The following is a 26,911-nucleotide window of genomic DNA, read 5'->3' as shown; positions in this document are numbered from 1 at the left end:
TGATATTTTTTGAGAAGCAATACCTGCTGATCTGCTAGAAATAAAACAATTATGAAGAACCTACAGTGTTCAGTACTGCTTTCTTAATTCTTGGGTCTTGTAAGTTACCCTGAGTTTTAATAGAGTAAGTTTCAACAGATAAACACAACCAGTTTCTCCCCAAATCCATGTCAGTAAGGTACTAATTTCAAAAATCCTTAAACTGAGAATAATTGCTTAGGACTCACTGTGTTCTTGACTAATTTAAGCCTTTTAATGGTATTTTAAAATCTGCTGCTGCAGTTAACCTCAAAAACTGAATCCCTAAACCAATCTGATTCTTCAAAGTGTGCATTTACTTTCCTTTAAAATACTTAACCACAAGTTGAGTGATTGTCATCCAGTCCACCTCTGGACTTACTGATACTTATCTACACATTAAGAGTAAGTTGCCAAAGCCTAACTGTTAATGTAGAGATAAAAAAATCTGTCCCGTATTTACTTACAAAATGGATCTTTCACATGTCAGTTGCCTAAAACAATGGGGAATATTTAAATGTTATGTAAACTTTATAGAAATAAAAAGAGCTGAATTTGGGGTGAGTTTGGTTCAAGATGTGACTAATCAAACTTACCACAAATGTCATTCAGTAAAACTATGGAAGTTATTTATCTGGTTGTGGGATTTATACCTTGATTTTGGCGTGAAAATTTTGCTGTGCTTGCAAAGATGAAAAACAAAGTAAAACCTACAACACTTACAATTCTACAGTTATAAATGAATTTTGTTACTGCAAATAATTTCTGGTCTATCATATTTCAGGTCCTGACAGCAGAATCTGGATACTTGTATTTTGTACTTTTGTTTAGTATGGACTAACACCTTTGAGACACAGAAAATAGATTTCATTTCTGTGAAAACTTTTCTGAGGTAAAGATTTTCTTGTTAGTTAAACATATTCCATCAGAAAGCATAAATCTACCTTTACCAAGCATTGTGGATTCCAGGAACCCAAATGTGCTAGTTTAGTTCTGATATCAGAGACTGACAACATGCTTTACCTCTGTTTCATCAAAACCTCTGTGAATAAACTGCCAGTTTGAGAAGTTAGGAATTCAGATCATAGAATCACAGAATGGTTTGAGTTGGAAGGAATCTTTAAAGATCTAGTTCCAACCCTCCTGCCATGGGCAGGGACATCTTCCACTAGATCAGGTTGCTCAAAGCTTCATCCAGCCTGACCATGAACACTTCTAGGAATGGGGCATGCCATTCCCAGATAAAATCTTTATTATTTACTGTAAAATGCTTGCTTGGTAATAAAAATTGTGAATAATTAAGTGGTAAAATACTGCTTTGGAATGAGGAGATGTGTCTTTGCTGGCAGATCAGTCAAAGCAGAAGTTAATGCCACCCAATATTTTTAATAGAATAGAATAGAATGCAGCAGAAAACTGCAGTGAGGTGAAACATGAGAACACTGGAAGGCATGAAATACACAAACACAATTACAGTGAACCACTTCAGTGCAGGAAAAATAAGCAACAAAACCCCTTGATATTATTTGGTGCTGCCATCATTTCTTCTTTTCCCTTTTCCCTCTTCTCATTTCTTCCATGTTATTCCCATTTTAATTTAGCCTCATACAGAGGCCTCCACAGATCTTACATAAGGTATAACTGCTGAATGAAGACACAACAATTGATCAAGGACAACTCTATTCACCTTTTTTCATTTGGACCTCCCTCTTTACTCATCAAATATTGTACACCTCAAGCACATTACCAAACAGTGAAAAGAACTTCTGCACACTTTCCCTTACAGAAAAAGAACATATGTCTTTATGAAAGATGTTTTCCTGTACCACCCTAAGGAGAAGGCTTTGCAGATCATTCTGTTATTTTTATCCCTGAAGTTAAATAACAAACAGTCTTCAAGCTGATACCACAAGAAGACTCAATGTATCTATATGTCCCAAGTTCCTCTCTAGTATTGTAAGCACATGATTATCTTCCCCTGACTATGCTGCACTGCAGTTTTGTCTCCTGGATGGTCATAAAACAAATTACACACTGATGCAATAGCTTATATGAAGAATAACTGGAAAATGACAGAGTATATCCCAAGAGAAGAAATCTAATTTTCGTCTGCATTTTTTTTTAAGTCACAATGCTCCTCTGCTTTCCTCTATCTATATATAGATACAATATTGTTATCAGCAAATATATTTACATAATACAGTCATTTCCTAGTGATGAGACATGATGACACAGAGATGAAAAAATGATGTGCATCTTGCAAGCACAACCATTAGTATTGTCAGGAAAAATACTAAATCCTTAATACACCCAGTCTTACCCCCTGGCAGTGTAATATCAGGACCTCTCTAGTCCTAACTGATCTATCATACCACTTGCTTCTCAGTGTAATGATGTAGTTACGTGAAAGAGATTTGAGTATATTTGAACCCCATAAGGCTGTATAATCTGTCAAGATCTAAGTCTCACTATTGAGACAGAGAACTAGTTCTGGAATTGTAGTATGACCTAGTTTCTTTTATTGCATTTTGCAAGAAAAGAGGGAGAGGATGGTGGGGTGTCTTTATAAATATTAAAAAAGTGACAGAATGAAAATTTCTTCATAGCACAATGAAAGCAGCTGTAGAGTCTGCTTCCTAACACCAAATAACCTTAGTTCATCACCACCAAGGAAAGAGCATAAAATAGTACAAAGCCTTTAAGAATAATTTCAGATGTCTGGAAGAAGACCAACTATTTGATATTTTAGACACTTTTTTACTTTGATAAACAACCCTACCTAACTGAATTATAATAATAATAAAGTACAGTAAATTAATAAGTTAATTCTATTCATTATGTTTCCAGAACAGCACTTGAATATTTTAGTTCTTTTATTAAGTGATCTTGCTTTATTCTAATGGCCTAACTTTTTTTGTTCAGCATACATGTCCCAGTATGCAGTACTTTATCTAAGTGCATGCAATTCAGAATTTCTGAAATATCTTCCCAAAATTATACAGGTTGTATAAAAAATGAAATAAAGTGTTGTGTAACCAACATGAAAGTTGTTACCTATTTAGTTTCTAAAGTACATATAAAATTTTCTCTTCCAGCATGCCCAGAAAGCCATGTTAAGAAATGGTTTACAAAAACCACCTAGAAAATAACATCTTCCCTGAGGAAATTTCTTTGAGCCCTTTCCAAGCTGTTTTCATCGGCTTACATCTAACACAAGGACTCCTGCCTCCCCCTAGGCTCAGAAGGCTTCCAGGATTTCCTGACATTTAATTTTACAATTCTTTTCTCCACAGCCTTGTTTTTTGGTTGTTGGTTTGCTGGTTGTTTCTTTCTCCTAACAACATAGATGAAAATAAAAGGAAAGTACACATAGAATATTCTTGCTTGGTAGTTGAAAATAAGTTGTACATTGAAACCAATGTATTTTAAAATTTCTTCATATTCACCTACCATGCCCTTTCAGTCCATTGAAATTACTTGTGTGAATGTCTTGTTTTTATTATGTCTTTAGATGCAGATACCAAAATCTGACAGATGAGTACTTGGCTGAAAGCAGTTCATACATTCCTAGCAAAGAGTGAAGCTTCTTAGATTTACAGTCTTATAATTGAATTTCCTTAAGTATTATAAACTATCAACTATCTCTTTACTCAGTTCCATTGTCTGCTTAAATCAAAGCTAGCAAGTATCCCTAGTAGCATAAAAAGTTTACCACCCCAGCCAACTATGTCCACAATTCTTTCTGTATGCAAGAATTATTTTTAAAATTGGCATGAAAAAAGTATCTTTTATAAAACATCAAATATGCTAATTAAGATTAGCTCTAATTTCAAATGAGAGATACATGCACTTTTTCATTGTAACTTAGGTCAAAGCAGAGACAGTATTCTTGAAATATTATGACACCTAATTCTTTAGATGCTGGTCTTGATGAGTTTGAACTCAAAGGTACACAGGCCCTACTTTTAATACTTTCAAATTTACAAAACACAGTAATATTTATATTCAGTCATAATGGAAGAGATAGATTGGTGTTGATCTATTCAAATGATTGACTGAAAAATGCACTCCATGGTAGACTTCCGTCCAAGAATCATATAGAATCATAGATTACCAGGTTGGAAGGGACCACAAGGATCATCACTCTTATCACAAGGACTGATACTATTTGTAAATAGCAAACGGTTTTCAACCACAGCAGTTTTTAATTGCTTGACTCAGTGACTAAAAATCTTATATTCAGACAGACCTTTTAGAGAATAAATGTCTTTGTGAACAGGCTACATTAATATTTGGTCTAAATCCTGTAATGAGGATCAGGTAACCATTTTATTATGCAGCCTCCAAAAGAACTTCACAATAAATTGAGAAGTTGCATTTCTTCCCCATCCCCCTTTTATAGTTAGAATCGTAGAATCATTTCAGTTGGAAGAGGCCCTCAGGATCACTGAGTTCAACCATAATCTAACTGTAGTACTAAACCATGTCCCTAAGAACCTCATTTACATGCCTTTTAAACACCTCCAGGGATGGTGACTTCACCACTTCCCTGGGCAGCCTATTCCAATGCCTGACAATCTTCCTGTGAAGATTTTTTTCCTAATATCCAATCTAAACCTCCCCTGGCACAACTTGAGGCCATTTCCTCCTGTCCTATCTATTACTTGCTACTTCAGACAAGACATCAACACCCTCCGTGCTACAACCTCGTTTCAGGTAGTTGTAGACAGCAATGAGGTCTCTCATCAGCCTCCTTTTCTCCAGGCTAAACAGTCCCAGCTCCCTCAGCCACTCCTTATAGGACTTGTTCTCCAGGCCCCTCACCAGCTTCATCACCCTCCTCTGCACTCTCTCTAGTACCTCAATGTCCTTCTTATGATGAGGGGCCCAAAACTGAACACAGGATTCAAGATGTGACCTTCCTAGTGCCGAGTACAGTGGTACTTCTCTAGTTCTGCTGGCCACACTATTCCTGATACAAGCCAGGATGCTGCTGGCCTTTTTGGCCACCTGGGCACACTGCTGGCTCATGTTCATTCGGCTGTCAATCAACACCCCCAGATCCCTTTCTCCTTCATTTCAATAAATTACTGTGTATATCACACTTAAAAACAGCCAAGGCTGCCTAGGTGGCCAAAAATAAAGAGTCAACCAGTTGATGTGTTCCATCAGTGTAGGTAAGCATTTGACAGATGTAAATCTGGGCGGCTTTATTATGTCTTTCAGCCTGGACTAGAAAGGAATGTAGTGGGAGAAGGGGACACTGCATATGTGGGGCTGTGAGCAACAGCTGCCAAAAGAGTCCACAGAATGTTCCTGCTCTCAAAATAGCTTAGAGGAGAATTAAGACTGCTCTAGATAAATTTTCAGATCTGTAATGAGGTGTACGTGTTACCAACAGAGCAAAGACAAAACTAATTTGTTTGTGGACATGTGTTACGCTCAAGAACCACATTCGAATTTTTTATTAATGTATGCAACAATGCTAACTCATATTGGCTTGCATGGTTGTATAAAGGGACAGAATTTGGCCATCTCTGCCTTTTCTTCTGTTTACTTACTCTTTGCAACGCTTTTCATATGGGTAGACTTCTGGTATACATTTTTTAATCTAGACAACACAAAAATTTTGGTACAACATAGTATTTCCACCTTTTTCTGAGGCTATGCAAGTAATAAAGAGTCCCAATTCCTGTATTAATACACCAAAGATAACATTGTGTGCTATAAAAGAAATGGACCATTGAAATACAGTTTTCAGGTGTAAAGTTGCAGTTTGGGTTTTTTTTTTTTTTTCTTAACATATCATTTGCTGAGCAATATTTCTTTCTTTAAGTGTTTACAGAACCTTAATCTTTTTGAGCTGATTTTATTTTTGTTCAGTTTGGTGCCAAAGAGAATATAAAAGATTCCATATGAGAATACATTGCTAAAACCAAAAGGAAAATATTAGGAACACATAAAATATTTTGAGGTTTCTTCATTTGTTTTACCTCTAATACTGGTCACATTGTTTACACAAATCATTTTGCTGTAGAGTAACACATAATGAGTTAAATGTGTGCAAAGTCACCATCAATCATGTTCATTTGTGTCTGACTGACCAAACATTTATGGCACATTAAATCACTTTCTAATTACATTATAAAGGAGGAGGAGTACACATTACAGCTTTCTTTAAAAAATACAGAAGTTTCAGTACATATTCCTGGCGATCTCCTAACTTGTAGGAGACTCCACCAACAACATTTACCCAAGGAATTTATGAAGGCCTGACAGTACTTAAATTCAGTGCTCTAAGTGAAAAGGGGTGGAAGTTCTTTTAGGGAATGGACATATTTCTTTTCAATAGAATCCTCTTTAACAATTTCAGTCAATGTAGCTGCTCTCCTACAATACATTGTTGATTCATAGCCACCACTAAGTAATGGTTTTCTCTTTCAAATAGAGTTTTGAGAGTAAGACAGCTTGAAGAAATAACATTCTTTGAGCTACAATAAAGAAATAAAACTTTTTTTGGTGCCAACTGAGTTGGATTCTCTTGAAGAAATATGTCTCCATTCTTGTACATTTTTTAGCTTTAGACTTAAATATACTCAGAGATATTTGGAAATTACGATATGCATTTTACTTGCCTGGACAATTCATCCTTAGCTAAGTAGCAGGCATCCTTTTAAGCAGTATTAACAGTCTTGCATTCTCTACTATTTGATGGTATTTTTTCTCTCAGTATCATCTGAAGATGACGTCTGAAGTAACACAAGTTAAGGTATGCCTGCATCCTGTTCTGCTTCTAACTGTATCTAATCACAGATCCAAGAGCAAAACTGACATTAATATCTTCCTCCAAATCAGAATCATTGCTATTTTTATGGTCACTCAGTGTATATAGAAATACTCAGATGTAATCTGAGTACTGCCTTGCAAAGCTGAGCCTTCTGTTCATCAGTGAGATAGTCCAATCTGTCACCGTATTGAAATTATTATAAGAATATCTTAGAAAATAAAAAACAATGGAACTGAAGGTGGGTGAGATGATGGCATAAGTGGCTAGATATATTTCCTGGAAAGCTTGTACCTTTACATTTACAGCTTTTCACTTGTCTAAATGATTTAACTACAAATCCAGGCCATAAATGTGTCTCTCTCTAGTACAGTCCTCCAACAGTCACATATCTGTATACTTTACCACTTTCTGAATCTCTCAGTTTTCTTGCTGCAAGTTTAAACTCAGTATTAACACGACTTGCATGAAGACTGAATATACCCATACATTTGGATCTCCCTGAGAGAAAACTGATCCCTTCTGATTTTTGGAAAGACAGAAGCTGAGCAAATGTTTCAGGCCTACTTGTGATTCTCAGAGTAAGTTAACACAATAGGTTGTCTCAGTAATTTAGACACATTAGTGTGACTATTAAAAATGTTTGAGACTCCTGTGAGTCCTGGGTTACTGCACCAGACAAGAGTGAGGCAGACCAAAATGCCCGGCAAGAGAATTGAAGTTCATAAGATAAATAGTTTTCTTTTGGGATAAGTAGAAAGGATTAATATCAAAGTGACCATATGCTGATAAGTCATAGACAGTTCCCAAGTTTGGCATTACTGAAGTAAAATAGCTTTTTTTTTTTTTTTTTTTAAGAACATGAGTAAAGATCCCAACATTTTCACTGCAGACAGTAAAGTACAGAGCCCAGGTTTGTTTCCATTTTGAATACTGGCATGCTTTTTTGAGTATTTGTGATAGTCTGGAATATTCTTGACACACAGGAGTTTGTTGTCTCCAATTTTTTGGAGGTTTCCAAAGGATGCCTTAATAAGAACTTCAGGACATCAAAAGACATAAAGACTCATTGCCCCGCACTGAAGAGTACTGGCTTTGTCATCTGAGGATGTTAGGTTCCCTTTTTTTATTTTTTTTCTTCTTACTCGCACGATGGACTTGAAGTGGTCCAGGTTTCCCGTCCCATTAATAATACTCATGGCATTGGAAACCGACCACCCTTTATGTTTTGAATCAGTGTCCCAGAAAAGCACAAGGAAAGAAGCACAGATTGCTGCAATCAACGCCTTGAGCCAGTGAACTAGTACAGCTGCAACAAGAAGTCTAGGAATAACTGGGTTAAAATTTTGCCGTGTAAGTCAAGAAGAGCTCTTTGAGGAGAAACAACTACACAAATGATGTTGTAGGAAGTCCAGGCTTCAGTTTCAACACGTTTTTACTCTCACAGTCAGAGGTCCACTAGCCACTTGATGTAAAAGACCAAAATGATCAGTCCTTTTTCCCAGGCACTTTTTTGATATATGGGATATATATAAATCTTATTTTTGTTTAGCAGCGGGGGCTTTTCTCATAGATAAACACATATTTTATCTAAAACAAAGCAAAACACAAAACATCAGAAATATCTCCCTGGAAACGGCTGATGCTTAGGAACAATCATTTAAAGGCCAAACACTTGCTGAATAAAAATAAAAACATAACTTGATAGAACCTGGCTCATTACCCAATTTGCAGCAGAGAACTTTAGCATGTAAGTGTGCACTTTTGTTTTTTTATTTTTTTTTTCAAAAAATCCACTAATGTGTTCCTATCTGTTTCATATTTGAGCCATGTTTTCTATTCAGCTCTCTGACAAACTGAATTGTGGACTCATACATTCTAATGACACAAGATACTACCTTTATGAACGATCTCATAGAGAAGAGGTTGGCTAACATTGTTGAAAGGCCCGGTGCCAGGCAGCTCTGGGCTATGAAACCCAGCTTGAGCTCAGCAAGACAGATTGCATCATCCCCTTCTTTCCAGTTCCAGCTTGGGATATTTAGCAGGTGAGCCTGGAAAACAAACAGACAAACAAAAACACTGGTGAAGAACCAGAAATACTTCCTCAAATACAGTACAGTATTGAAGGAGATAGCAGAGAACAATTTTCTTTGTTACTGGTTTGACGACTTCTAAGCTGGCAGAAGCACTCCAAGTATTTTAGGGCTTTTAAGTCTATGCTAAGAAATGTACCAGTCTTACCTATTACAGAGAAAATCTTACATTTCTCAAGCCATATTCTGGTTGTGACACTCTGCCAGGCCCATCCTCACACCTAAACAAACCATAGACTCTTGTAAAGTTTTCCTTCCCTTCTGTGTATTCCTTTTACTTCACTTTAAGCTATTCTCTGCCTGATAAGTCACATACATAATATGACGGAATGTAATGTAACTTAGATTGCAACTTGTGTGAAGCTGCAACCTCCGTAAGATTGTTATTTAATAAGGTATACATCTTATGTCTTTTCTATTTCATTTCTTCCACGCTAAAGGATAACACTTGACTTAGTGAAAATCCAAACTTTTTTCTAAGACTGCTAATTATAAGGATGAAATAAAGAAAATAGCAGATCAAGTGAGACCTCTAGTATTGTCACCGCTTGGTTAGATACAGACTCATCTTCTTCAGTTATTGGCATGACTCTGTCAGATTCTCTCTTCTATCTGCCTTATAAAAATGCATAGACATAAGGAAACAGAGGTCTTCATGCTTGTTTCTCATCATAAATTAATATTACAGTTCGGTGCTATGATAAAAGCTACTCTTGAAGACATGTTCATTGGAAATACAAACGAAAATGCAGTATTTAAAGGAACTTCCCTTCTCAATGTGTTTAAAGCATATAAGCACCTTGCTTTTATTCTATAAAAACAAAGGTACAGGCTCCTTCCATTTATGTACAGGAAGCGGTAACTGCCAGCAACAGTAATTGCTCTTGTTCTAGCCAAATGAATGAAGATGTCCCTAGCCATGCTTTTTCTCCAACACTTGGCACTGGTTGATGCTTTTAGAAATAACCAAAGAAGCAAGTCACATATGAGTACTCTGTCCTCTGATATATTCCTTCTAGCCCTGCAGTTTATGAGCTTCCTCATCTCAGGACTGAATCAAATTACCTCATTGCATTTAAATCCCACAGATTTACCATTAAAAATTTGCCCAATTTCTTTCCATGGATTTTGAAGTCCACAACATTTTTAGGAACAAATTCCACAACTGAATTATGCTTTAAATGAAAAACAAAACAAAACAAAACAAAAAAACCCACTTAATTTTACTTTGCTACTTAGCAATTTTGGGTCTACATTGTCATGGAAGAAACACAAAATCAAAGCAAATATCTAAGAAGACAATAATTCTACGCATTCTTTTGTTTAAGTGTCCACAAAGAACTAACTTCAGCTGGCTTGCCTAGAGGCTATCAATTCATCTTGGGTAGCTCTAGTGTAATAAGATGAGCAATACTTAGAGAAGCCAAGTGGTTAAAAGCTCATCTGGAATCAACAGCAGCTATGGACACTGTAGCTTTAAGAATTAGACCCTAGGCAATTAATGAATGTCAGAGGATTTTTATAAGGTCCTTTACAAATATAAATAAAACTTGTAACTGGATTACATGATAAGGCTTATTAGGACATTTTTGTTCAGAAAGAAAAATAAGTGGAGACAGAAAAAATGTGTATGAGTGAATGCAATGTAGCAAAAAACTCTGGGGAGAGACACTGTTGGTTGTCACATTACCTTATTGTGATACTGCAACATCTGAGTGATAATTCTTATCTTCGGATGATAATTCTTTATTGAAATAACTCTAAAAAAATAAAAAGAAATCAAAACAAAACTTTTAGCTGGTGGGATATCCAGATAATGTATCCCAATACATTTAATGTGTTGTCAAGTTTCACAGCTTATAGTGTACTTTCATATTTCTCTGGCTGTAAAACATACTGATTGAAGTCAGACCTATGCAATATTTACATCTAGTGAATTCAGTTAATAGTCATCAACTAATACTAGAGAACATCAGCCTTCAGGAATTATACAGCTGAATGGTTTACTTTCATGGAATTTGCAGAAAAAGAAACTACATTTAGCAGCTCTGTTCAGATACTGTAGACATTCTGTTAAGCAAATAATACACTTGCAATTACTATGTCATCTTCAATTATTATCTTCATGTCTTTGAATCACCATAATTAATAAGTTTTCTGAACGATAAGTGTCTGAAGATAATCCCTTTCTTTCTGGTGCACCACATATTATTTATTTATAGTTGCTAGACATTTCTTATATTCAAAAACCTTGAATAATTTTGTTTGACATAAATCTACCCGCAATTTCATATTAATTTTTATGGATTGTTCCAAAACTCAATATTGAAACAGATATTTGAACTCTGAATTTATAAAATATCACGCTACTCTCAGAATCTGCAACTTGACTGTATTCTTCATTATTTAATGAGCCTAAAATGTCCTGAACCGTATGTATATTAAAAGTGGCTGGAAAGAAAAATGTTTGAGAAGTGAGGGGATTGATAACATGTTATGAAGAGAGAAATATTCAGTTTAAAAATTGAAAAAGCATTGAGCAAAATTAAAGACAGAAGCAAACCCCCAAATCAGTTCTGTAGATACACACTAAAGGTAGAAAAAGAAGATAAATTAATCAAAAGGAAAAATAATTAGAACTATTATGGAATCACCAGTCCCATAAAGTCTGAACACCGTAACTTTTTACATTGATGTTTTGTAGGAAATATCTTGCAAACTGCTGGCCTGGCTTCTGCTTTAAAGCATATCAAAGCTAGAGCATGAAATAGGTAAAAAAAGTTGTACGCATGACTTTATTTTCTAGATTGGAAGGAGAAAACACGTCTACCTTCTAATTTGCCATTTCTTACTGAATTACTTAATTAAACATTCAATTTTGTTGAACGTGTTAAATAAGATAACACAAGAGAATTCCACTCTTAAAATAACACTTCTGCATTTTATTACTTTAAATGTATTAAATCTATTAAGAATGCACTGATCTGCAACTCGAATATTTTTAAAGTGGTTTATGCAGTTAATGTAAAAATTAGTTTTCTTACATTGAAACTCAAAAACATGTTTGGAAAATGAAATTAGGCATATTTAAGTCCTGCACTTTTCAGATAGCCAGATCTCTTCCACCCAATGAACTTCTTCGGGAGGATTTTTTTTTTATTTCTCCCCTTACTTCAATTCACCGCATGCAAACATCTGAAAGGTCAGTAAAATTGACTCATAATATTGACCAATTCTGTGTTAGAGAATCCTTAACAAATCATTGACATTTAAAAAAGGAGAGACTAGTCTCATTAAAACTAGGGTTGTATGAACAAAACACAAAAATGGAATGGCTTAGCTTTGTTCTAACTCTAGCTGCCATCTACTGACCAACTCTCATCATCTTCCTTCAGAAAATGTAAAGAGGAAAGCAGGAAAAGATCTGGTGATTCCTAATGTGTTAAGTGCCTTGTGAATAAAAATCAGGAATGTTTGGTCTTCAGTGTAAAAAAGGAGAATAGAGGTAGGAGACCACCGTACATTATCACCATGATATATATATGTTGCCTTCCCCCCAGCACTGTAATTACTTGTAGAAGGAACCAAGGAACAATGAGGGATGAAGTGATTACGGGTCCTTCTGTCCCATGATTAGCACCAACCCATGCAGTACTTGCACTCGGGTACCATATTGTTGCAACAACATAACTGCGTTCCCTTTTCTTACATTTCTATTGGGACTTTGTTCAACCATGAGTACTAAAATCCTAGGTCCTGCAAAATAACTAAGAGTACCAAACCTTGTGTTCCAAGTGTCCCTTCTGACACACTTCTTCCAAAAAAGCTAAATCAAAACAGTTTAGGCAGGAATTTAGGTTATCCTCATCTCCGAACTTTTGAGACAATCTTGTAATTTGTCCCCTAAAAAAAATTCCTGCAATGTTCTTCAAGTACAAGAGATCGTCAGTAAAGCTCTATGTGGCTGTAGTCTATCTAGACACCAGAAGTTAGCTAATCAGAGTTAACAACCAAAAACCTATCAAAAACAAATGAGTTTACCTCATAATATTGGAGGCATCTTCAGCATCTGGGTCAGCGCAGTATTTATTGGCAAGGATTAGGCACGCATCTGCTGACTCTATCTAAGACACCAAAAAAAAAAAAACCAAAACAAAACAACAACAACAAAAAAATCAATAGCAACCTCTCTTTCCAGCTCCTCTCTCATCATAAAGTATTAGGGAATTCAACATTGCCAGCATGAGTGCGAACATCAGTTCTTAATACTGAAGATCAAAAATGTGACAAGGCTAACATGAGTTAATGTGAGTGATGATAACAGCTCTCACATACACACAGCAAACTCATGAGATGCTCAGACCAGGTCAGTAGCTCAATTATTGACTCTTACATTGCATTAGCTGAGGCATGGAGGTGTTAATAGACACATCTTTTGTAACCAGCTACTGAAATTTAGACCGCTAAATCCATAGAAAGTTGCAGTTATATCAGCACAGTGCACCCACAAGTCCTGTAGCTTTGTTTGGGAATTTAGAGACAGGAAGAGGCAGCTGAACTTCTGATTTAGAATCTGAGCACCAGTTTTAGAAAGTGGGAGGAGGTGAACTGATCTGTTCACAGGACTTCTATGTTCACACAAACCTTAGATCTATTAAACTCAAAGCAGATGACAAAAGTATTTTTCAGTGTATACAACCAAATAAAAACACAAAGAAGGGTGGAACACAGAACACAAAATAACAACACACAATTTTATGGTCATAATTAGAACATTATGTTCTGATGAACTGAAACAGTATGTGTTGGACTACAAAAGTTTAAGCAATTTCTGCAGCCAAAATGGACAAAAGACATGATTAATGCTCCAGAAAGTCTTAATATTGAACTAAAATGTTCCCGACTTAAATAGATTATTTACGTTCCATTAAAAAAAAAAAAGGCAACATGAAAGAGTTAATGCTGGAAATGTTGTATCTGACAGCTTGACATTTTTTAAGCTTCATGCTTTGCTTTAAGATTACAGAACAATTTACCACAGAGAATTCTAGACAATAAAGCCATCTCCTTTTAGCTACTAAAAATCTTAAATTGTAATTTTTTTCCAGGATTCTAGACAATAGAAAAAGGTTTTTATAGGTGAAAAATAATTTTCTAATCATTCTGATGAAGGTAAGACAATAGCATTTTAAGCAATTACTGTAAGACAATGTTCTATTATATCAAACGTGAGTGTAAAATAGATTCTTGAATTAAACCCCAAAGAAAAATTCATAAAGTGTTCAACAGAATGGCAGACAATGTATCTTAAGTCGCAGTGTTACCGTAGCTTTGAAGAAGTACTTAAAAAAAAAAAAAGATCAATTAGCAGGAGAACAAAACAGAGCTGTTACCTTCACTCTGGCCAGGTCATGGGGATTAAGGACTGAACCCTGATAAAATTCCACCTGAGTGAAGTGTCGTTTAAAAAGAGCTTCCAACTCAAGGTTAGGGGAGATACTGCATTAGGAAGAGGAAGAAAATACAAGAGCAAGTGAAAAGTCAGTTTTCATAACTGGTCCATTTCCTTCATTTATAAACCAACCTATTTATTTATTTACGTTTCAGACTTCTGCTGATGCTTTTCCTGTGGCATGGAAACAGCGTGCAGTACTTAAAAGACAAATACGATACTGCTTTCACTTTCTTACTTCTGGCCCACTTCATTGAGCTACTCTGTTCACCATCTATCAGTTTCTCACAGACATGAATCCAGAAGAATTGGAAACATTTGAAAACATACTCACACAGCATTCTCCACACAAATTGTCTAGTACGACAATCATCCTCTGCCTGTCCCCACCATTGTTAAAACAGTCAGGATAAGATTAAAAAAGTGTGCAAGTGCTGCTGATTCTTAGTTTTTCAGCATTAAACATCAAGTTCTGCACTTTCTGCTTGTGAAAGAAAATGGTTAAAAATTTAAAGAATCTTTTATGATAATTTAACAACAGAAGCTGAAAAACTAAGAATCAGCAGCACTTGCAACACTTCTAAATGGATGCCATTCCAGAGCAGAAAAGACCTTTCATACTGTCTCTCTCTCTGGCACATGGCTATTTCTAGCAGTTTCTCCCCATAGACACATCTATTTGATGGCGAATTACATGTAGTGCAGAGCCTACAACAAAGAGTAACCACCCTAAGACGCCCTTTCCAAATCCCACATCAGAAAAATGCAAGAGAATATGTGTAGGTAGGTATGAGTATATGAGTAAGAGAGCAGTATCTGTAATATATCTCATTTATATTAAAACTACATCTGCACCTACAGTTTTCTTTTTGAAGTTTGCAATATGAAATAAAATTTATCCTAGTGAAATCAAAGGTGAAAATGTGTTTTCAGATAGCATAAGTTAACATGACATACAGTATTTTTCACTAATTTTACTGACTTAAACAATTTTGGTAGTTCTCTAGAAATATTTGAAATTAAATTCTCACATTTATTTATTTCAGTTTTTTATTTCATTATTCCATTCCAACTTCGACTATGTGCTTAGCTATCCATCTCACAATTGAAGTGACTGGGTCTGAAGACTGCTTGAAACACCCATACTTAGCAACAGGTTATAAAACAATTGCAGAAAACAATTCGTTTTTCAAAATATATTGTTAACACAAGTAACTGCAAACACTAGTTTTATGGTTATTTGGAGCTTGAAAGATCCTCTATCTCACCAAAACAAAAGATACGGCTAAATATACTGAGTATCAGTAATAGATGATAAGACTAATCTTGAAAGATTACTCACTTATGCAGAAAGACGATTTCTACGTTGACATCATCCCTATCCTTGTGCAAGAAGTCCTTCAGGAAGTTGGACACACTTTCAAGTGTTATGTGACCACAGACAACTATGTGCCTGTTACAGAAAAATCAGAGTTAATCTTGCAAAAAATATAAAACAAGCAAGAAAGCAAAGAAGGAAATTGTAATTTATTGGGCAAACAAAAGTATTAGTCTCTTCTTGATGTTTCTTTAGATCTTATTCCATGAAGTCAGAGAATGAAAACATCAGTTCCAAAAGGTGCTTTGTAATTGCAAGTACATATACACTCTCACTCACAAAGACTACTATTAATAAACCATTTGGTCAAGTTGTATTACACATTTAATGGTGAGTGGCATCATTTATGTATATGTTTACACACTGCATTAAGTAGTCCCTTTCAAAGTCATATTTCTTTATTTTACAAATCTGTCTCCACATCTTTACCTCCTCTATTGAGATTTACTGTTCAAATTTTTGGTTTATGGCATAACGAGATGGCAAATCTCCCTAAATGATTCGATATTTTTCCGCAGTTGAAAGCAGACACTTAGACCAATGAGGGCAGTGCAAAGCTTGCCAATTATAGGACATAAGCAGTTAAAAAGAAATCTTTTTACTAACATAACTCCTACAAGGACAATTGTACTTTACAATTAGAAAACATTATTTATTGCACTATTGCAATAGATTACTTAGAAAAATCAAAATTTCCACAGGCTGTGATCCTATGAAGTTTTCTGTTGCTCGATGTTTCCATTAATAGATGCATCTGACCATATAAGATGGAAGTACAATATATATCTACACACACACTCTTGAATACTACATCTTAAATTCTGAGCTGCTGAAGAAAAGGCCTAGGAAATAGCACTCTTCCTGACTTGAGGGATTTTTGCTTCTTTCTTATCGTAAAGAAAAGTTTGTGATTGGAATATCCTACACTGTCTCACAACTTATTTCATGGAATAAACTCAACCCCAGCTTCCATCACTGTTTAAGATGGATGATGATTTTGATACACCTACTGCTAGCAGTTCCAACTACCACATTGCTCACAGAAGTCAGGAAGAGGGACAAGGTGATATAGATACAATTCCTGAACTAACAGAAAGTCAACTTCATTACTGTCATATAGGCTATGCACAAAAACTACAAACACAATGTCTCCAACTTTTTGGCACTTGAACTGCCAAATGTGAAGCAAAGTAGTTCCAAGGCTATGAAGTAGACTATCCAAGTCTCACCTACTTCATAATTGTTCTGTGGAAAACTCAGTAACACACAAACATCATTGGCTGGAAACAACAAAATAATAGGTGGCAGCAATGATTACTTATGTAATGGGGTATAATAGCAGTCTCTTCTTGCTTCATAATTTGATGCTGGATGAAATGTGTGTCAAAAGTGCTTAGAACTCATTGGAAAGGGAATAATTATGCAGAACAAAGAATAAATCAATAATATGCATCACACAGTGAATAATATCACCATCATGCACTGTTATTTTTGCAGTGGTTCAAATGGTCAGTAAAACAACAAAATAGGACAAACTATTATACCAGTCCAGCACAGCTTATGATATTGTTCTACTACAACTTTTATTAATAGTGTAGCACAGAGATTTAAAGCTTTATTTAGAAATATGATAAACCAAAACACTCCTCTTCCATGAGTTCTTAGTGACATCACCAGGACTCAGATATAGTTTTAGAAATAGCAGTAGTCAAAAACTCCAGTGGTTTCATTCTTTTTAACAAATGTTTAACGTTTATATGAGACTCAATACAATTGACTTCTATTGCTAAACTAGCTAGCCACAGTGTCACTTTGGCTTCAGTAAGATTTTGCTCAATTTTAACGTAAGTTTTTGGTGCCATAGGTCTACAAAGTGCTGAGTTCTCAGATTGTAAACATGTAAAACCACAAAAATCCCTGAATTAAAGCTCTCCTCTTTTATGAGGTGGTAAGCACAATATCTGAAAACAAGACATCCTTTTTCGGTGCAAGACGTCCTTAAGAGGTTTCCTCTGGCATCTTTGCGCTTGGCAGAGTTTGCAGCAGCCTCTGTACTGGCCAAAACTGTGCCTACACTCCTGCCTTCAGAAACACTCTTCCTCAGTTTCCCTAGTGGTCAATTACCCAAGCTGCCAGCACTGTCTGCACACATTATTGCACTCACAGTTAGGTCAGGATAATAATCTCCAAAATCATAAGTGTAAACATGATTTCAAGCACTAAGATACACTCCTCACTCCTCTAGTAGTTTACTAGATCTAAATACTGAACAAACTGTGTTTGATACACTAACATATTGGGAAATTCTAGCCATCTAGTGGCATTCAGCACTTTTCCTGACTGTAAACCCATCTGGCATCAAAAAATGCAAAAGCCCAAGAAAATCATAAATAGCAGCTAAAAATATTTGTTTGTATTCCTTACAGTGTCTGTACACATTTTCTAAGACAACTCATTTTAAACTATGGGTATTACTTTCTTCAGATGTTTCTATCTATTACTAATTAAGAAACTGGACTTTCCATTTGCATAGTTGATGCATTATTTTTAATAACAGAAATAATTTCTTCTTGTAGGCAACTGCTTTGTACAGATCCTGCACTGTTAACTTCAGCAGCGTCTCTTCCTGCATGCTTTTGTGCTACACTGCATTCCTGTGCAGAGAATTTACTTCCTTCCTGGGAGATTTCACTTCATATAGCTTATTTTCTGTCATTAACTAAGAGTCCACAGATAGACTGAAGAAAAAAAAAACAAAACACACAGCCCAAATTACTTTATTGCAAAGGAAACTTTCATAGGATCATAAGATTTCAAGATAACTGAAGTTGGAAAAGACCTCCAGAGGTTACCTACTCCAAAACCCTCCCACTAAAAGCTGATGCATTTGATTCAATAATTCAGTCCTGTTATGCTTCTCATTCAGTAGGGTTTTATAGCAATCTGCTCCAGTAAAAATAAAGTATTTGGCTGTAAAATACTCTTGCATTTTAGCACCAGGACTGATTCTTTTGCAAGTGTCAGAATGCATCTGTACCATGGTTTGATTTTAGCACTCTGATTTGGGATTCACAGAATCACAGAATATCCTGAGTTGAAAGGGACCCACAAGGATCATCAAGTCCAACTCCTGCCCCTGCATATGACAATTCCACAGTTCCCATCATGTGTCTGAGGGTGTTGTACAGTCTTTTCTTGAACAGTGACAGGCTCGGGGCCACGACTACCGCCTTGGCGAACCTGTTCCAGTGCTCCACCACCCTCTGGGTGAAGAACCTTTTCCTAATCTCCAACCTAAACCTCCCCTGGCACGTCTTCCTGCCATTCCCTCGCGTTCTGTCATTGGTCACCAAAGAGAAGAGATCGGTTCCTTCCCTTCCTCCTCCCCTTGTGAGGAAGCTGTAGACCACAATGAGGTCTCCCCTTAGTCTCCTCTTCTCCAGGCTGACCCAAGTGACTTTAGTCACTCTTTATATGGCTTCCCCTCCAAACCAAACCAAATTTGTAGCCCTCTTCTGGACACTCTCCAGTAGCTAATTGAGATTTGGTAGAGTGAAATTTCTCCCTACAGATGCTGCAAGCAGCATCTCTATAGTTCTTCCATGTTGCCTGACCTTGCTTCCACTGATCATGTAATTTCTTTTTTTGCTGTATTTCAAGAAGAAGATCCCTGCTCAAACAAGCTGGCTTTTTGCCTTGCCTTGGACATGATCTATTCTTCTCTTCTTTGCTGTTCTCATATAGTGCAAGACAGTGTCCTGAGCAGTGATTGCAACAAAAACTCCTGGATTTCAAACAATATTTTCTGATGAGATACTTGCATTCCTTTTTGATTGAAAACTCCCACAAAAAAAAACCCTCCTTTTAACATAAATTACATTTTTGCTTAGAAGTAGAAATTGAAAACAGATTTCCTGCTTACCCAGAGAGAGTTATTAGGTACATTAGTTAAGAAAACTTGGACAGCTTATACTGTTCCAGTCTGTCTTGTATATGGATTTGAAGATTTATAACTTCCTCTGTTTGTTCCAATAACCATTCCCTTCCCATGTACCACCCATTTTTTTCCACATAGCAAGAGTTTAAGTAAAGCAAACATAATGAATTTCTTTTGCTTTCAGCTATAGTTGGTTGGTAGGAATATATTGTATCAATAATTTTGGGTCAAGAGAAATGTCTAACCTCTGCATTAAGCTTTTGTTTATTAAAAACTTCAAAAGTAATACACTATTCAGCTAAATTATTATGATTACCAACTGCTGATAAATATCCGGGAGGACTACGTTTTCTGTTAAGTAATAGTTGTCACTGGTGTCATTGTCACAGATGTGAAACTGATTTAATATACCAAAGCAATAGACATATTGCACATATTTTAAAGAGATTCAAAAGCTCATCAGGAGCCATATTCTATCAACTAATAAAGCTAGATTAATCCATTCTCTCCCATATGTACATATCATTGTCAAAATTAATTACATGACTAATTACGAAAAATTATACACAGTTGAAATGCTCTACGGTACCTATTTTTTTTCCACTCAAGTACTGACATAATGATACACTTTCTAAAAATACACTAGCTTTTTATAAACTAAACAAAAATGGTGATAAAATGCCCAAAGCTATCACAAACAGTTTCAGGAAGAAAAAAAAAAAATATGAAATAAGCAAAAGCTAAACCATCCAGAATTCTGACATAAGATAATTGAGAACATATACTTAATCCATGTAAACAGCACTGTAAATGAAAACAGATTCACTGTGAATAGTATTCTTCAAAAAGAATTCTTCTTTGTGTGGTTCTTCGTTCAGAAGACACAATATGAAAGGCAAATCTTTTGCCTGTTTATTTTGAAAGAAATTATACTCATTTTATTGGAACAAGTATAAAGAACTTGAAAAAACTCACTCTAATTAGTCTTTTGTAATAAATCAGAGATAATAAATACAAAATTCAGTTCAGCATCCAGTTGAAAACATGGCGTTCACTTGTCAAGTAACTAAATGAAATGTGGCACATACTGACCTAGATGTGTCTATAATAATATGATATTTGTATCAAATACATATGCTCAAATATCTTTTTGGTCTTTCTGCTTAGTGTACTGATCATTCCTTCATCTATTGATCACCTCAGTTCTTTCTCTGTATACCAGTAGCAGGTTGTTGTGGTTTAAATAAACAGGTTCTTGTAAAGTCTAACTGGTTTTCCTCACAAAAAGGATAGATCTCAGCTACTTTTTTCTTATTAAGAAAAGTCAATATATGTCAACAGAGACTGTACACATGGTCATCTTGTTGCTCTATTAGTAGCATGCATTTTTAATATACCAGTTTACAATACAGTTCTAGCTGCTTGTGTTTTATATGATTTACCTAACATAACTCAAGATTCTATTAATTCAGTTAAATTAAGTGACAACTTTAGGCACGTGCTTATGTGTCTCTGTTTTATTTGGTTAAACAAATGCCTTATTTCAATTTAAACTCCCCTCTCGGATTAATACAAATAGAGTAATAGGTGCTGTACAGTCATGATTTCATATTTTTCTCCTTTTTCACAGAACACTTGAGCCCATGGATCACTTATGCAGCCAATGTGTACAGGGAGCCAGGACAATATGTCAGATTATTTTAACCATTATAAAAACTTGCTTATGTATTGTATATAAGAAAAGAGCAAAGACCGAGACCAACTTATCTAGAACAGACACTTCTTGACCAGAAAAAGAAAAATCATGTTAGCTTTTAAAAAATAATTCTAGGAGGTATGTAAGTATTACTCCCAAACTTGCCTTTAGCATTAGTTGGTCAAGTCTGTGATGACAAAGCATGAAACATACTCAAATCAAGACATTATATTAAAAAAAAAAAAATCAACTGTAAGCTGTTTTATCACTCTGATTCTCATACCAGGCTCTAGAAATCTTGCCGTACAAAGGAGACAAGTCAAAAATATTCAAGCATATAGCAAAATGTTTGTCAAGCGTGTAACATCCCAGCAACTTTAATATTTGTTCTCCTTCAACTGTTAGTTAGAAAGTAGATTTTCATTATTCTTTTTATGCCTGAAGGATTAAAAGTTTGGAAAGTGCTGAAGTTACTGAGAAGCCCAAAGCACTGACTTTCAAATATGTATCAACATTAAATGTATAAAAAAATATGACTACACTGGGACTAGAGATGTGACTGCAGTATCTGAGAACATGAGTGAGGTACATTTAACTTCTGTAAATTGGATCTGATAGCTTCAGCTGCCAATTATTTAGGAACCAGAGTGAACTCACATGGCCTGTACTGAAGCTGCTGTGATTAATTCTGACAGAAACTATCTGTTCCTATCAACAGGTTCCACGCTCTTTGGAATTTCTCTTATATTGTGAGTAATGAAAAAGGACTTAGGTAATACTAGAAAACACTCAGAGCTATATTTAGTATATGGCATTCAGTACAGATCAGCGGAACAGCACTGGATCACACATCAGATTAACATAAATGGGAAATCATTAATGTCAGGCATTCAAAAGTTACCTCTAATGCAGATATTAATTTACTTTGTGACAAGTATAAGTATGTAAAATTAAGGATCAAGAAAGAATCACTCAAATTCTCTTAAACATAAAATTGGTAATGTGTGACAAATATGTAGACACACACAAGACTCAGCTGTGAATTATAACAGCTATGAAACTGTATCAAGTGCAGTTTATACAAATGTGGGTTTCAGTCTTGCTCAGTGAATATTGGTGGTGTGTCTTTGGCAAGCTTTAAATATTAGAAATTGTTTCTGAAGCTCATGGTACACAGGTCCTCAAATATATTATGCCCACCTAAATGAGATTTCTACTAGAGAACAGGCTGACAGAATGCATTTCAGATACTTTAATCCTGAATAGCACATGCCTTTGTTTAAACAGTATGTTCAAGCTTGCATCTGTTTGCAACAGTGTGCTCTCACGGGTAATACACTGCAAACTGCTTTGTTTATTTCAATATCCTTGCTCAGTTACAGCTAAATGAATTTATCTTACACTTTTATGATTTAAGGAATTGTGCCATGCTTGTCTATAAAGCAAGTTAAGAAATAAAAGTTAATATGCTTCGCTGATGTGCACCTCTGAAACTGCAATAATTAGAAGAAAGCACAGTGATTTGTTTTTTCCAGGGCCTGGATTAGTTAAAGAGGCTTCCACTGTACCTTTAAAGTAAAGGATGAATATTAATCCTTTCATTCAGTCTCGATGGCAATATTATCTAGAGTATTTCCACTTCCATAAAAAACACCAAACATTTAGACACAACACAGCTATATCACCATAAGTAATAAGTGAATAATTTAGTATAAACAGAAGTAAAAACTGTTAAATTCTATACCATGCACAAGGAGTTTGTGCTAGAAAGCTTAATAGTAAAATGCAAGAGTAAACCACATCGCCAGCATCAGCATCTCAGTTGCAAACAGATCTTAACATACTGCTCTAATCCATTCAAAACCTGGGCTTCTTTCTTGTACTATTTTGTGCAGTGGATATCACACACAAACAAGACACTGTTATTACTTTTGAAATTAATTGAAAATATTTTCCTTTAATTAAATTGCTTTCTATGTTCCCACAATTACTAATTTTCAAATTGCCTTATTCATTTTTTAAATGCTCAATGAGTCAAAAAAAAATTAAAACCTTTGAAAGCAATGCAGGAGTTAGCAAAGGCTTTCAGATTTTTGAGCATTTCATTCATGACCAGAGCCACTGCATTTTTTTCCATAGAAAACACCCCAAAATGTCATCACTAATTTTCTGCAATAGAACCTGAATGAAAACAAAAGTCATAAATCACTAAAACTTGCCAATCAATTCACCACTTCTGCCATTTCATATCGCACTCTCTGTGATGTCCACACTTAAAGCCATGACCTGTATATTTTGTTGAATATGGTAGATCAGCAGGTTTTCAAAGCAGATTGAGTCTTTCTTGGGTTAAACTTTGGACAGCAACAACTGCCATTTTGATGTCAAACCTCTAAGGTTTTTTTTAGAGTTTGGGCAGAGAGAAGGAGACGTTGAATTTTTCACAGTTTTAACTAGAAATATAAAATTAGTGCTGTTATTGCAGGACTGGAATGTGATTTGAGACCTAGAATGCATATTTTAAAAGTGATAATATCATAATATGTCACTTCCCACATTTCCTTTCTTGCTTTCATTAGAATGGAAATAGCTTAATAAGCATGTAAAATTGGGGGGGGAAAAAGGTTTCTCCTATTAGTTCTATCTGTCAGTCTATTTAACACTCACCAGTTTTTCTTTATCACTAAGTGAGACTTCATTTCAAACAGTGGGATTAGAAGAATGGCTAGCAGATGGGAAACAGAGACACCCCTAGGGATCATAATGCAACCCATGTCACATTCTCTTATTACATTCTCATCCCACTGGAAAATATTATCTTACATATTGTATCAAATAATTTAATATAATAATCTAATGTCACTTTCTTTAGAGCTATGCCTCTCGTTACTGCATCAAATGGACCTTTGCCAAAGTTGGTTTTTTTTTTTCTAATTTTTAATCAAAATCAAATGTCTAATGAGTCCAAGATGGCCTGTCAACTTCAATTATCTGTTTGTCTTTCTGTTTACCATATCTATCTGTCTACAGTTTTTATTTTTCTTTGTGAAGTTTAGTTATTGAATCCCATGTTTCCTTCTGGAAGGAATCTCTAACAGATGATTCTTCCCATTGATACGTTGATGATTTGCTAATTTATGGCTTGTAAATTTAAGAAATCTGAAGACATCTCTGGGAAGCAAAACAGATCATGAGAGAAGAGAAACAAGAGCATTTAATAGCTTATACAGTAAAGAACTGTGATTTCATAAAAATACAATTTTTAATATTTACATAAACTATATCAACGCCTCTGTATATTTTTTTAAAAAATCTTGAAAATTTAACATAGTTTAGCATAGATATTTACTATTGCAACACGATAAGCAGTTTATATATATATATACACATATGCATATAAAATTATAATAATCCCTCTCTCTGTTAAGTATCTATTTATGTGAAGCTGTGTTCTGCTTGATGCCCTCATAAAGAGTTCCCATTGGATTTGATAGCAGTTTCACAGTAAAAAGGCAAGCAGAATTTATTCAATGGAATTAAAAGTCAATAACTCAATGTAGAGGAAAGACTTAAAAAAATCATTAACTTATGCAGTCTCTCTTTCATTCCATCAGTTTACAAAAGTTCTTTCCATATGCTTTCTAGAGCTTCGCGCGGGCTGATTTATAATAAGCAAATGTCTTCAACTGGAAAATATTTCACAGAATTAAAATCCAGTCTGATCATATGAACACATGAATACGGAAATGAAACAACTGAATAAGAACAATCTTGATTCCCATATAAATTAGTGAATGCAAAATAAAAGGTTAATTAAAAAATAGTAGAGGTAAAAGAAATCTGGATCTTTAAACAACAAATCTCAGACCAGACCTGAGTAATATGAACATTATAAATAAACAAATAAACCAAGATTTTTTTTTGGTTTTGTGTTTGTTTTTTTTTTTCCTGGCTTAAAAGAAGTAGCACAGATAATCTTCTAAGTCCTCTTTTGGCTAGGACTGAACATCTAAGTTCCAAATTTCACAAAAAGAGTCCAACAGTAGAATTCCACTTATTCAAAACCATGGATTTCTTGAAGAAAACCCCCTTCTCTTAAGACTTAAAGCCTAAACTTTGTAAAGTGGTTAGCTGGAGCACTTCAGAAAACCAACCAAAACCAAAGAGATCACTGCCTCTTCCAGCCTTCCAGAGGTATGCATGCATGAACTAACCTGTAGGCTTATTACTACACTCTCAAAACAACAGCCCATCAGTTACAGTTACAGACCGGCTGATACCATTTCATCCTTCTGTTGTACTTCACTTTCAAAATATCACCTTGAAATGATACCTTGAATACTAACGCATGAGTTCTACAGATAGGTTACAGAAAGAGCCTGAACAGAGTAAGTCAAATAAAAAGTCTTAAAAGAAACTTGCTACATGTACAGAGGGTGTAGAGAACCAGCTACTGGTCTCGAAATTATTAAGAAAAAAGGCTAAGAGGAAATATAATTAATATTCAAGCTATCTACCATTTCAGTTTGTAGCTGATTAAAAAAAAAAAAAATCAAACAAAAAAACCCCACAAATCTTCCCCTGCTTATCTATATAAAATTATACGTAATTTTCTAATCTAGAGTCTTATCTATAGACTTTTTTATAATACTGTAATAAAAGGTCAGATTTTTTTCCTTCTCCACCCAACTACCTGTAACATCTAGCTTTTATCTCCAGTATTTGTACCCAGTATTTTCTCATTACCATTTTATCTGTTGATAATGGTACTAGTTTGACACTTATTTCCTTATAGAATTTTCCTGAATGTAACTTCTTTCAAGCATATGCTTTCATTAGTCATTTCTTAGTGACCTAGTAAGTTTAAAATGTTGTAGTGAGATACGACCTATATAAATTGCAGATATTTTTTAGGGTGAGAACATAATGTTTGGTGATGAAGCAATTAATAAGAGTTAACCTTCATTATAAATACGTCTACTTTGCATTTTAAAAACATTTCTTATCTTCAGCAGGTATAAACTCAGCTGTGTTAAATCTCACAAAGACTCTCTCAGGTAGTTACTAGTTCATTAATAATAAAATTATGCCAACTTCTCTGCAGAGACTTTAACTTATGTTGTTACATACTTCTACAGAAATCAGCAGAACATCAGCTAAAATGTAAATAATACTACATGCTATACCTGCTTTGCAAAAAGTATTTCCCAAAAAGTAAAATAACAACTACATAATTTATCCAGGGAAATGCAGAGGAAGGACAAACAGTAGTGAATGAATTGTTGGTGTGAAAGAAGAGAAAACTATGTAGGACTTAGTGAGGAAAATATTGGAAGCCACATCATTGTTATCCTAAGATGCCTCTTAGCAGTATTAAAAATTTTTTTTTTTTTTTTTCAGTTCTGATTGCTTCTCATGCCTGAATTTTATTTCCCAGTGACATCTTAGTTACATATAAATATTGAATATGAACTATTTTCTGTCTTTGTAACTATGGTCTGGTTTTCTGTGTATCAATTCTATGTAGTGGTGACTATAGCAAGAAGCGAT

General features: G+C 35.0%; 1 protein-coding gene across 34 annotated transcripts in view; it reads right to left on the bottom strand.

Moving 5' to 3' along the window:
* Positions 1-26,911, bottom strand: part of KCNMA1 (potassium calcium-activated channel subfamily M alpha 1) — a 476,353-nt gene that overhangs the window by 139,931 nt on the left and 309,511 nt on the right. For all 34 annotated transcript variants that reach the window (XM_071811786.1, XM_071811785.1, XM_071811784.1 and 31 more), the window contains 5 exons: positions 15,693-15,803; positions 14,292-14,397; positions 12,940-13,022; positions 10,589-10,658; positions 8,701-8,856 (listed from right to left, as the gene is read on the bottom strand). In XM_071811786.1, the coding sequence (XP_071667887.1) occupies positions 8,701-8,856; positions 10,589-10,658; positions 12,940-13,022; positions 14,292-14,397; positions 15,693-15,803 (526 nt within the window). The remainder of the gene's footprint in view (positions 1-8,700; positions 8,857-10,588; positions 10,659-12,939; positions 13,023-14,291; positions 14,398-15,692; positions 15,804-26,911) is intronic.

Source organism: Patagioenas fasciata, chromosome 8, assembly GCF_037038585.1.
Source record: "Patagioenas fasciata isolate bPatFas1 chromosome 8, bPatFas1.hap1, whole genome shotgun sequence".
NCBI classification, from domain to species: domain Eukaryota; kingdom Metazoa; phylum Chordata; class Aves; order Columbiformes; family Columbidae; genus Patagioenas; species Patagioenas fasciata.
Note: the sequence above shows the minus strand (reverse complement) of the source record. Positions and strands in the feature narration are given on the sequence as shown.